This window comes from Brachyhypopomus gauderio, chromosome 20, assembly GCF_052324685.1.
Source record: "Brachyhypopomus gauderio isolate BG-103 chromosome 20, BGAUD_0.2, whole genome shotgun sequence".
Lineage (NCBI taxonomy): Eukaryota > Metazoa > Chordata > Actinopteri > Gymnotiformes > Hypopomidae > Brachyhypopomus > Brachyhypopomus gauderio.
In genome coordinates, this window is record NC_135230.1 from 14,296,629 (window position 1) to 14,309,719 (window position 13,091).

At 45.8% G+C, this 13,091-nt stretch overlaps 1 protein-coding gene across 1 annotated transcript; it reads right to left on the reverse strand.

Moving 5' to 3' along the window:
• Positions 1–499: 499 nt before the first annotated feature.
• tceanc (transcription elongation factor A N-terminal and central domain containing) lies at positions 500–3,153 on the reverse strand. The gene is made up of 2 exons (XM_076983169.1): positions 3,070–3,153; positions 500–2,804 (listed from the first exon to the last, which is right to left on the reverse strand). Exon 2 carries the CDS (start codon positions 2,802–2,804, stop codon positions 1,626–1,628), a length of 1,179 nt encoding a protein of 392 aa, XP_076839284.1. The 5' UTR covers positions 3,070–3,153; the 3' UTR covers positions 500–1,625.
• Between the last annotated feature and the right edge of the window lie 9,938 nt (positions 3,154–13,091).

Here is a 13,091-nt window from a genome sequence, read left to right on the forward strand (position 1 = left end):
ATTTTAGCCTGGCCCAACAGATTTTAAAAGGCCTAGTGATTTTTTACCTACCTACCTACCTACAATATTAAACTTGATACAAAAATCACTAGACTCTGGCCTGCCATCAGTGTGCACTTACATATTGCCAGTTAGATCTGTTGGGCCAGGCCAAAATCAGGTACTTTAGGCAACAGGTTGCAAAGCAGTTGACAATGTAATAGTGTGGTTGTAGGAACATGAAAGCCGACTACGATTTGAACAAGCTACCTTCACTGGTTAGCATCTAGCCTAAGCTTATTGACAAGTTTCACAGAGGCTAACTTCCAAAAATGACTTTGAGTGCCACATAAAATGTGCATTTTCGAAAAAAAAAAATAACAGGATTTCACATTACCGTAAGTTTGTCGGCGAGTGTCGACGGCTTCATCCTTCAAACGCCTCATTTTTTGGAATTTCCTCAGTGTTTCCGGACACTCATGTGACCAAATACACACTATAGATTAGGATTATGGATGACCTTAAGCATTTACTTTGTTGAAATAACGAACAAAGGTTAGTGGCACTATTTATAACAGCTAGTCATTTAAGTGAGGCGATCAGTCTTCATCAGCTTTTACCATGTAAAAGTCCAACAAATATACCACAACACAGTATTTATCATTCACAAGTTCACTATGGCAACTCCTCTAATGCAAAGAAAATAATAAATGTAAACTTTCAGTCATAAAAGTAACCAACTAGACTCCACAACGAGAAAGGAAGTGTCAAAACTGCAATGAATATCAGCTGCAAGTATAAACCCTTAAACTTTAAAACCTGTAAAGTAGGTAAAGCAAAAATAATGGCTTCACATGAATGAAGCTATATTAGTATTGTTCCTGCTGCATCTCTGTATAGGCATATCAGCAGGATTTGATTTATTGATCATAATTGCCATCACAGCCCTGTGTGCACACACCCACACATGGTTTCTCAACAAAGCATTTTCCAGTTTACATTCGTGTAAAAATTACTCTTAAAATGATATAACCCAAAGATTAAACACATTTTTAGCCCTCATTAAGTCCTCTTAAACGGTCACCTTTCAGAAGACTCTCATCACTGCTGAAGGCACTGAAAGCGCAGGTGCTGGATGCTTAAGTGAGGAATTCTAGACTGAAGCATGATGGGAAATGCACCCGTGAACTGCATCTTGGGCAGAAGATCCTGTCACAGGGTCGCTGCATGTGGCACTTTTTGTGCTGATCTGAGAATAGTTCATAGTTATTGTGTTTCTCGTGTAATGGTTTGCTTAGAGGAAGTCCTGCATCAGCAAGAAAGTGGAAATCAAAACATGACTACATTCTACTCACTATTCCTGAAATACAGCTTTCAGATCTCTGGGGTACACATGGTCACAGCTACAGTATGATCCAACGTTCATCTAACACAAGCTGCTTGGACTATGGTGTACATAAAGGATCTCAGTTATGCACATGGATCATTTTTGTTTTAAAAAAGAGCACCACATCCATAAAAATATTTATTTACACACAATGACTAAAAACAGCAGTAAATAAATATCAAACCTTTAAATTAATATCAATATATATTTTTTCAAAATGTGATTTGCAGTCCTGGCCTCCACAGTGATGCAGGCCTGTTCAAAGGCACACCCAGCGACTGTGGTACCACTGCTCCCCGCACTGAACGCAGGTCACAAAGGTCATGGCATCCTCGTCCGTGTCGCTACACCTCACCCAGGACGGCAGGAAGAGCGTCCCACGGGAAACCTGCGTTACGCTGCAGTCCATGGCCTCGCACCGCCTGCAGCGTACCTTCGTGGTCCGGGCCCCTTCCGGACGGTGGGGGAGCTGGTGCTCGCTGATGCTGGCTGCCGTGTATCCCTTCCTCAGCTGTCGGAGCTCCTCACCGGCCATTTCCTCCGCAGACATCCGAGAGAACGCCTCCGGGGCCAGGGATCCCGTCAGCAAGCCCTGGCGAAGGTGATGGCTCTTGGGGTTCCTCAGGTTAGCCAACCTGCTCCTCACGCAGGACTTGTACTTGAGCCGGCTGTGGCCGTGAAGGGCGTGAATGTGATTCTCGATGGCGTGGGCCAAGGTGGAGAGCTTGGTTGCAGCTTCGGTATCTGCTTCCTGATCTGAGGTCAGAGCTTGGAGAAGCAATTCTACACACTTGGCTCTCATGTTTGTGCTCTCAGTGTCACACTGAGGTGTAACTGTAGAGGTTCTTCCTGAATCCTCCTGGCCATTGTAGTTTGGCAGATGTGACACAGCATTATTACCCTTTGCATTCTGTGTTTTCACAAATTCTCCTGCCTCTTTTAATGATGTAGCAACCTCAGGGGACAGCTGAACTGAGGGCACATTTATGCCCCACGTCTGACTTGTTTGATTTTGGTTCTCATCACTGGGCTCATGTATGTTGCAAGTAACTCTTTCACTGTTGTTTACTGTTCGGTACTGGTGCTGGTGTTGTGAGCTACTAGAAACAGATTCACTTATTTCAGTTGTATCTTCGTCATCTGGTTCACATTGTTTTATCTTAGTTGTGTCTCTGTTACATTTGTGTTCATACGGTGAACTGTACACCTGCTTCCATTTTGAGAGCAGACCCTTGGCTGTTTTACGAACAGCAACTACTGGACATGACTTTACGAGCTGATGAAGAGTTCTTGCAATGGCTGTAATCTGAAGCTTCTCTACGGCGACAGGAGTGTTGCAGAGGTCTGTCAGCAAAGATGAAATGTCTTCATAATTGCCGTCTTTGCGTAGTTCCTCTATTTGAGTGGCGTAACGTGTAATTTCTCTAGTATCCATCATCTCAGCAATATAAAACAAAACCACAAACTTGTCATTTTAATGCTTCCCAGAAATCGTCCATGGCAAATACGTACCGATTCTGTTTCTTTTCACGGTAGCTGGCCCTCTTAGACTCAGTCAACACCGTGTACTACGCTATTTTTTCACAGACTCCAAGTACATAAACAGCCTACACGCTGTCCAATTATCTTATAATCTATACACGTTTATACATAGTAAAAATGCTTAACGTTTTTAACTTTTAATAGCATACGTTAAAACCTACTTCAGTAGATCCAACTCGCCATCTTTGTTATGGTTCGTCACCGTCAAATAAAACCTACACATGGCCGCTAGATGTCGCAGTAGATCTAACGTTACATTGTTGCACGTCAAAATGAAATCACACAATGGACAGAATACAGTAATGAAACTTAGATATGTAGCTAATACAACTATAAAAAAATAGCACATACTTTGTTATTTGTACGTACATCTGCTTTGTGAATCAAATAATAAAGAGCGTATATTATCGTTATGTGCAATATGTCAACTTTAAGTGTATAACTAACCTTAAAAATGACAATAGAAACAGCATGAATAATTAAAGGTAAACCTGCAACAACCTTAATTATGCATAATTTAGTAAAATCAAATAACACGGAGGACGAATAGCTGGATTATGATGCATTCCAAATGAACGATTGTATCTCATCTATATGTACTTACTCAACAGTGTATTTATTGAATTGTATTTGAAGTTATTATGATATTGCAAGGCATATGTAGAAATGTAGATGTCTGCTGGTTACGAAAATAAGCTTGTTGTGACGAATAGTAATGTTAGCCTATGTGTTCGTTTTGTAATACCACTCATCTCAAATTAGGTCACTGTAGTTTATTCTCCATACTAATGAAGGAATAAACGGAGCGTTCATGACTAGTCTAACCCAGGGGACCTTGTCATGTAGATCCACGATGATTTCCTGCTAATGCATGAGAAATCACAACAGGAAGGCGGGCAATATTCTGCAGTTCATATGCATCATGACTACAATAGTCACCAAATAAAACGACAAGCTTTTTATACACGTTCCTTTCACCGTATAGCAGTGGTGGTTGTTATCTGATCTTCTACACAATCAAAGTAGCCCACGGACACTTAAATATAGACACAAGTGTAGACACGCACACAGTGCTGAGACTTGTTCACGTTGACTCCCACGCCCAGTTCTAATCTGTAGTGTTTGGGCGAGGCCTCTGTGGTTGTGAATTGAGGGAATTTCTGTTTTCTTATCAGGTCTAGAGTCCTTCAGAATTATTCCACAAGGCATATTTACTACTGAGAGTTCAAGGGCTGCCGGCGTGGGGTGACTACCATGTCTGCACCTCTGCAGTCAAATGTGTGCTCACCCATGTGTGACTTCAGGGTGCAAGTGGAATTTTACTGAGGGTACAGTTGCGTCGGTCAACCACAAGAGGGCGATCGCGATTCAGGAACGTCGACCCCGCGTTACAAGGAAGAGCCTTTTCCTGCTTGACTGCGCGATACTCGGGTGGATTACTGTCAGAAACTGATCTGCGACCAACTTCCACTCTCCAAATCTTTAAGCAGGCAATTGTGAAGGGCTCTGTAAAACTGTTCTCGGATCAGCAAACCTACTCCAAGCCCCTACATAGCGTGGGAGCTGCGTTTATTTGAAGGCATGTTAGAATAATACTCAATTGTTCCGGTTCCCTGGTGGTTTCTTTGTGTGGCTCTCTCGTCGCAGATTACCAAGCTGACGTTGTTCGGCGGAGGATAAATGACGGATCTGTGTTTTCTCGGTCGAACGTGAACTATTTTTCAGTACCTTTATTTATTTCCTCAATTGGCTTCGGTTTATTTTTACAAAACAGGATACTGAAATGTCAGCATAATACGATGCTGCAGTAGACCTCTCAGGTCTCCTACGCAATTGAGTTTATCTGATGGTCAGATGAGATGGGCTGGTTATTTCTTTATTAGTGGTATGTTTTTGGAAGGGTACCCCTGTTACGGTGTTTCCTGTCTAGATATTGAAACCTCTATGAGCAGGTTTTGGCCTGTTCAGTAACGGTTTAGATTTTAAGGTGGTTCATACGTGAGCATGACATCTGTGTCTGAGTGCCCACAGAAACCTGAACAGCTGACTGGTGGTTTTTCGTGGTGTTGGAATGGTAATGGTGGCACTGATGTCATGACTGGTTGTGTTCTGCACAGGTTAATAAAAATGCGAGGGGAGAGAGACAGAAAGAGACAGAACCTGACATGTTGGACTCACTGGAGGGTTGTGAAAGGTGAAGATAAGGCAAGGTATTTTACTTGTGGCAGTTGTCTATCTGTCTGCAGGCAGAAAGAGTGAGACAGAAGACTTCTGTTAAAATAACTGAGAATTCCTATTAGGCCTTACTGTGAGCCCAGAGAGGGAGGGAGAGAAAGCAAAGGTTATCCAACACCTAAGCTTATTACTATTTATATAGTCTTTATCATCACATCATATCAGTTTTGCATTTGCAAACTGAATCGTGCAATTCTCCCTACTGTTTATTAGCAAAGTAAACATCACCCCAAAACATAAACTCTGCGTTCCAAACCGCCCACATGAAAAGACGGGCGTGCTTGTTTTTAACCAAACAGAGTTTGTTTGAGTTTCAGCCTGATCAGGTATGGCATGATTATGTTAGAAACTGTAGAGATTTCAAAATATTATGTGTCCTGTTATTATTGGTTCCTGTAACGTCCTTATCGGTCAAATTTTGCAGTCGTATCGTGCGTGTGAGGCTGTCCTCGCTCACGCTCCGCTGTGTGTCGTGGTCCCCGCTGTGGTGGAAAGGGGGGGGCCGTACCTCGTGTTTCTGGGGCCACGCATCTTGGAATTCCCTTCACGCAGCCGCTCTAGGCTGGGCTGTTTATGAGCGCTGACCCCCCCCCCCCCCCCCCCCCCCAAGAGTCGACCGAGGACTGCTGGGGGGAAGGGAGGTGTCTTGGCCCACGCGGCTGAGTGAATTGTGTGTGTGTGTGTGTGCGCGCCCATGTCTGGGCATGAGAGTGAGACAGGACGGCTGTGTTCATAATGTAGCGAATCACAGGGATTTTTGTCCCCCCCCCTTCGACACGGCTTTCTGAGAAGTTCTTGAGAAGACACAAAAGAGGGCGGGAAACAGCCGTCCAATCACGCGCTGGTAGAAGGAAGGAGAAGGCGATCGCACTAATCTTTCATTACTGTGTGACTTTCCTGTACTGGGAGAGTGGTCGCAACACAGTAATTAAATGAAAGGAATGTTCAGCCTGCCTTGCGTTGGGTCTGGGTTGTGTCTCCGATACACTCGCAGTGTTTTCACGATGTTGTAATCTCACATCGCACACCTTCGTCTGTAATCTCACATTCATCACACAGCACTTCCAAAGAATAACGCCATGTGCTACTTATGACGTATTGTTTTGACATTGTATCCATGGCGATGTGATGTATGTAGGTCTGCAGCATGTAAATGTGGCTGTGAACTTGCCAAATGCTGTTATGGCACTTACAATAACACCACTACATCTCCAGATAGCCCCGCCCACATGGAACCTCATGCAGCGGACTGTTATGACTGTAGAGCAGACAAAGGGTGGGATAGAGGAAGAGCTTTGTCAACCGGGCTTCAGTGGCATTAACTATAACACCAGATCAGCAGGTGCGCCTCAGATGAGACACAACGATGTTTGGTAACGAGCGCCTTGCCATGTGAAGAAGCTCAGGGCAGCGTTAGCAGTCTGCCTGGGACGCTTAAACTTCTGAGTGCGATTGAAAAGATACAAAGCATGAGCCATGCAGATATTCAATGTTGGAGAGACCTGCTTGGCTAACAGCGACTGAAATGAAATCAGCGTTTTCCGCTGAGCCTGAACGGAGACATTATAAGTACTCTCCTCTTTCACTTGTTTACTTGTTTATCTTCCAGCCTCTCTCAGAGCTCAGGGAATGTACGAGTTACTTAACTTTTTTTTCTTTTTAATTCGTCTGTAATTTCCGTTAGCTGAGGGAGCAGGGGGCAGTGGAGAAGGGCGGGGCAGTGAAGGAGGGGGGGGGGCCTCCTGGGAGACCCAGCAGTCAACTCCTCCCCCACCTCCTCCTCCTTCAGATTTCACAACAGTGTACACATTCCTGTTCTTCCCCTCTCTTTTTGCCTTTCTGTCTGCCCCCCTCTGTCTTTCTCTCCCCCTCTCTTTGTCTTTCTCTCTCTCTTTCTCTCTCGCTTTCTGCCTTTCACTGTCTCTTTTGCCCATCTGTATGTCTAAGGGGCGAGCATGAGCACAGACCCTGCTGTATTCAGCACAGACCCTGCTGTATCATAGCCCTGGGGGAGGGAGAGAGGGAGGGAGGGAGAGAGAGAGAGAGAGAGAGAAACAGTGAAAGAGAGGGTGGGGAGGAGAGAAAGAATGGAGGAGGGAGTCATGATGAAGCAAGCCTGAGGAAGACAGAAAGAGAGAGAGAGAGTTCACTCCAATTTATTTATTTTTGCTTCGCCAGCCGTCCTATGACAAAAGCTCACAGCAGGCGGCTGGGGCCTTGTGTCATGGGAGGTGTGAGTTCGCACTCTTGAGCGTGGACGTGGGATGACTCCTAACACGGAGTCTGCAGAGGTGAAGACCAGGCTGTGGGAACCACCCCGAGCCTCAGCCAGATGACCGCACTGGCTGACAAATCCATACAATCTCCATAGGGATTGACTCTGCAACACTGGGCAGTGTCTTCGCAAAGCTCACAAAGTTAACTATGCAAACACATGCGTGACCGTAGCTATGCCAACACACGCGTGACATGCACACGCTCACTCAAAGAGCAGAGCTGCTTTAACCAGGATTCCTTTCCTAATGCCGTCCTTACGTCTAACACGCAGTTACGCAAAGTGAAGAAATACACAGATAATCAGACCATCTTCTGAAGTGGGAGCGGGTTGGAGATTAGATGCAGCTCTAATTTAAAATAATGTTAAGTGTCTAACAGCCGGCAAGACAGCCAGCCAGAACAGAGCTGCTGTCTACATGGGGTGGAGGGGGGGGGGGGGGGGGGGGGGGGTTAGTGTGATTCACCGTCACTTTGACCCACAGAAACACAGACCGAGCGAGACACTTCGCTTACATAATCCCTCATCTACACATAAACAGCACCAGGATAAAGAACGAAAAAAAAAAAAAGGACACAGGAGGGAAAATATGATGTCACTCGTTTGGCCAAAGCCTTTTCATCAGCTGAGCAGCCGACCACAGACACACTCCAGCATGCGAATTTATGGATTTTTACTTTTTTTGTGAGGGGGGGGGGGTCCTTTTATTGGTAGAACTCACCAGCATGGTGTCCACGTGCGAGGCAGAGTAGCCAGTTATGGTCCATATATGGCAGCATGACGGAGAGGAGGGAGGTTTTATCAGGCCAAGGGTGCAAGCAATATGAGAACGCCAGACATGACCTCCACACACACACACACACACACACACACATGTCCATAAAAAAGAGGGAGAAACACTGCTGCAGACCGAAGACCGTGAGGACATTTCAGATCAGAGCCTGACCCGTGATTCTGGAGAAAGCAATTTAGAAAATCTCCAGCACAAAAATAAATGTCCGAATACTTTCTGTCAGCCGCACAAGGATGAAATAACAGGAAGGACAATGCCAACTGAAGATGTTTCCATATTATATTATTATTCCGCATTATTATTATGGATGAAATATTCTATGCTAAAACACACACACCCACTAACATTGGGCCCCTGTGTAATTCTATCCAATGCACAAAAATGGCACACAAAGGCAGAGAAAAGAGGGAACACCCACAATGCACTCTTTGAATATCACGGTACATTAGGCCTGTCTGTGTGTCTAGCCCTTTCACCTCTCCATACAAAGGAGCACAGACACAAATATAATCAGTAGATGCTGTGGAACTGGTTCCTCGTCTACTGATCTGTGATCAGCTCCCTTTGGTCAATCCCTGACATCAACCATTATGACAGAAACCAAAGAACTGATCTCAGGCTTGTGCAAAAGGGGTAGTCTGTTGTTTTTTTGCAGCCTTGACTAAGCCAGGAAACCGGGCCGCCTGCTTCCCCTGTCAGTGTAGCGAATGCAGAAGTGGTCCTGCGCTTCTCTTCCCTCGAGTCTTATGACTGTGGAGATGGTTGAGAGGGCTTCTGGTTCTATATGTTCCTCTTCTAGTTCTTCGTGTCCTTCTTCTTCTTTTGCTTGTTGCGCTGTTTTTGTGACACGCACCAGCCGCGTACAGAAAGCATAGTACACGTGTGCTGCGCGTTGGGACGTGTTACTAACAAACGTGCGTATAAGGGACACGCGCGGCATATCTTGAACATTTAAATGTGATTGCAGCCCTAAGTTGCACTGGCAATAAACATTTTCAATAAACATTTTCATTTGAAAATATGTTTCTTAAAGGGATAGTGTTCAGTACATTTTTGTTTTTTTTGTTTTTTTGCCTCAAGTGACCTCTATAACAGGAATTACTCATTCTGAAAATGGTAGTTCCATCTTTTGTAATGTCTACCATAGTGAGATTCTTGGAGTAACTCAACTTTAAACCCAAGTCTTGAATGTGGGGAGGGAAACACAGCTCATGAAATTCCTCAGCTTTCAAAACTAAACATTAACATTCCAAGAAGACTGTAGTCAGTAAAGACTCATAAGCCAAACAGTCTAAGACGTGCCCTTGAGCCACAGAAAACAAGACTACTCTCATTCCTCTAAACGCCCTGATGATTTGACCACAGTAATCCTCCAACCTGTCACCGTTATTGCACCATTTCAGTTCAGACTCTTTGCTGCCGGAGTCCTCATTTGAAAATCTGGCCTTCGCAAGCAAACGCCGAGGCAAAGGATGTCACCGCGTTGAGAGGAAACGCGTCGTCCGTCCTGGCGTGGCGTCCTGGCGTCCTGGCGTACGCTGCAAGGCCGCTGGGGTCACGCATGCTGTGGAAGTGTGATCCGTAAACTACAGGTGGAGAATTTGGACCTTTCTGTCCAGTACAGAGAGAAGCTTGTTTGACATTTGAGGCTTGATTGGAGTTTAGTAAATTCTCTGAAATATTAATTATTGGACTACAACAAAAATATCTCTGGAACTATCATTTTTATGTGGCTCATATGACACACAGAATTTTAGGAATAATTATGTATGTGTAATGAAGGTTTTATGAAATAAAAAGAAAAATGAACATGTGATTATGGATTCGTTTATTTCTGATCCATTCACATGAATTTAATAGCCTTCTATTTCCATCAGGATAACAATGATCAGGAAATGTAATACAATAGATAATTGAAGGTTTCAAGGCACCCCGCCCAAGGGACACGCCCACTGTCCCACACACACACACCGTTCCCAATCAACTTAACCTTATTAACCTCTTGTTCACCTCCCTGCTTAACGTAAAGTCCACAGGTTGTCTCTCCCAGTGCTGCACATGGTCTTCCTGTGTCACTGTGAAGATGGCTGTCTCCACCTCGTAGCTGCCCCTCTGCGTCTCCCATCCACCTTTCAGTCCCCTCCACACTGAGCTCTGCCTACGCTTCACTCTAATTCTAATTCATTCCAATTTATTCTAATTCTGGAGAGCGAAGACACGCCCTCTCCCTCCCTATGGCGTCCACCTGAGGAGCATGAGTGGAGAACTGAGAGCAGTCCAGACTGGGCTGAAGTCACGATAGCCCAGATGGCTGCACTGGGATGTCCACAGTAGGGGCTTGGCGCGCTCCACACCATGGATGGCCTTTTCATAGAGGAGAGAGAGTAGCAAGAGAGAGAGAGAGAGAGAGAGAGAGAGAGTCTCCGTGAGCTTGGATACCCCGGCTGCTGAGTGCACAAACCTCGCAGTAGGCTCATGGGGTTTTGTGTCACCTCACCACTGAGGTAAATGGTGGATCTGCATAGATCCGAGGGGTTTGTGATTCATCGCGAACTCTTCTTCGCTGAACAGAACTGCCTATCTGGACACCCTAAAGTGGCTTCGTCATCACCCCGGCCCGTGGGGAGGGATGGATCTGAGGGGTTATGGGGAGGGTCAAAGCCTGCAGAACCACTCTGGTGTCCTGCTTCTCTCTGCTGCTGGACAACTCTCCCAACTTCATCAGAGAACCCGAAGGCGGTGCTTCACCATCTGCATCAGGGTGGAGTTTGTGGCCAGGCTCTGTTCCAGGCAGAGTCCCTGTTCAGTAGCAGAGTACCAACAAGAACTCCAGGCGGGCTCACTGCTCCATGTTCTGCTTTTCAGGTCCCCTACAGATCAAGTAACGTGAAAGCAGACGCAATACAGCACCAAGGCTCTTACCACCGTTCCAAGAACCCTCATCGTCCCTGCCCTCTGGATTGGGCTCATATGCACAGGGATGTTTCTAAACGCGTAGCATCATGTACTGAAGGAGCAAGCAGTAAGATGGCAGGATCTCCATCCCTTCCCTCTCTCCGTGGTTCCTCTTGGCTGTTGGTTTTGTGCTTGTCCTGCCAGGAACGCCCCAAGACCCGGTGTTCATATCTACCCCAGAACTGCCTCCGCCAAACGGGCATGGGACTCCCTCCGTGTGTGGTTCGCTCCCGCCGTCTCGGCACCACATTTCTGGACGGGTTAGTGAGGAGCTCCTTGTTGTGAGGGAGCCTCTTTCATTTGGTGCAGTGATCTGACCATCTTCACACAGCTGAAGAAACCAGTGACCACTTCATAGGTGGTTGACGAGGACGAGATGTTGACAGTGGGTTCAGCTTATATTCCACCCCCCCCCCCCCCCCCCCCCCCCCCCACACACACACACACTTGCTTTGCTCAGCTGTGGCATTTGGTCATGAGCAGAAGAATCTTTTTTTTACCAGCACAATGGATGATAAGAGCTGTATTCTGGGATTCCTGCAGTGGAAAAATGACCCTTTCATGTCCTAATATGGCATTCTGCTAACAGCTACGGAAAATGGTCCTACCCTGCAGGTCACTTTCACGAGTGCACACATACGCACGTGTGTGTGTGTGTGTGTGTGTGTGTGTGTGTGTGTGTGTGTGGGCGGGTGCTCATTTCTGCACGGCATAAACTTTCCAAAGGCAAAAACCTACATTTGAGCTCCCTCCTTCAGTCCTGTCCTTGGAGACTGTGAGAGTGCTGAAGGATTACTGAGAGACTTGGTGTACTGAATGAACCCATAAACCACCTGTTCTACTCTCTGGGCTTTGTTGTTTCTGCTTGGGTGGCACCAAGAGGAGCTTTACAATTTTGCCAAGATATTCACAGACATCTGCTCTCCTGTTGGATCCTTGTCTCTTTTTCATCCTCTCTTTCTCTCTCTCTCGCTCTCTCTCAGATTTAGATACCCACTTGTTGGGACGGGATTAGAGCTGAGCCTCATTTGTTATTGGCCACCCAGAAACTGCTGCTTTTGCAGCGTCCAATCAGGAAACATGGTGATCAGCTTTCCCGCCACTGGTATTCATACTCCTTCACTCCTGATTGGGACCCAAAGATTATGCTATGTAAACATAACCATAAAATGCTCAGCCAACCCATAAACCCACAAAAACAAATTTGTTTAGCGCATGTCTAACAAGCATGCAACCACCAAATTCAGCCCAGCAGCTGTTCCCAGCAGCCTATCAACAGCCAGCACATTACTTTATATGGTAGTAAACATTGCATCACAATCACGTCATCTCCGTAATGAGCGCGTTACACCAGTGGTTGGAAATCTAACACGATGACATAAGCCGCACCAAGGCAAGCAACCCGGCCTGGCTGAAGCAGGAAGAAAAGCGTAACACGAATGACGTGAACGGAATGCATCACAAGTGCTCACTTGAGGAATGTCGGTAATTTAGAACTCACTTTGGGCCCCGACCCTCAATCTCACTGCTGCGTTTAAGATTTCAGCTTTTCCTCTAATTCTTTTGCTTTTGTTTTTTTACTACCCATCTTCAGCAAGCCCCTGTTATGTAACCGGCATTCCTGACTTCTGGTTTGAGCATTGAATAGTGCATGTTTGGACCAAACTGACACCACTCCAGGAATGCGGGGTATTGTAAATGACTGAAAGCAATTCCTCTCTTTGGTTTCAACCCTGAAATAAAGGTTCTGTATGAGAGCCGCATAGTTCAAACCGTTGATATTTCAGGTCAACTGTCAGCACATTCGTTGTTGCATCATTAAATCTTTCGTAAGACTGACCATAGAGTTCATCGCTGCCATCTACAAGGGAACTGGTCAGGCGATGTTGACACCGTAGGTGTCTTGCAGCTCTGGTGAGAAGATC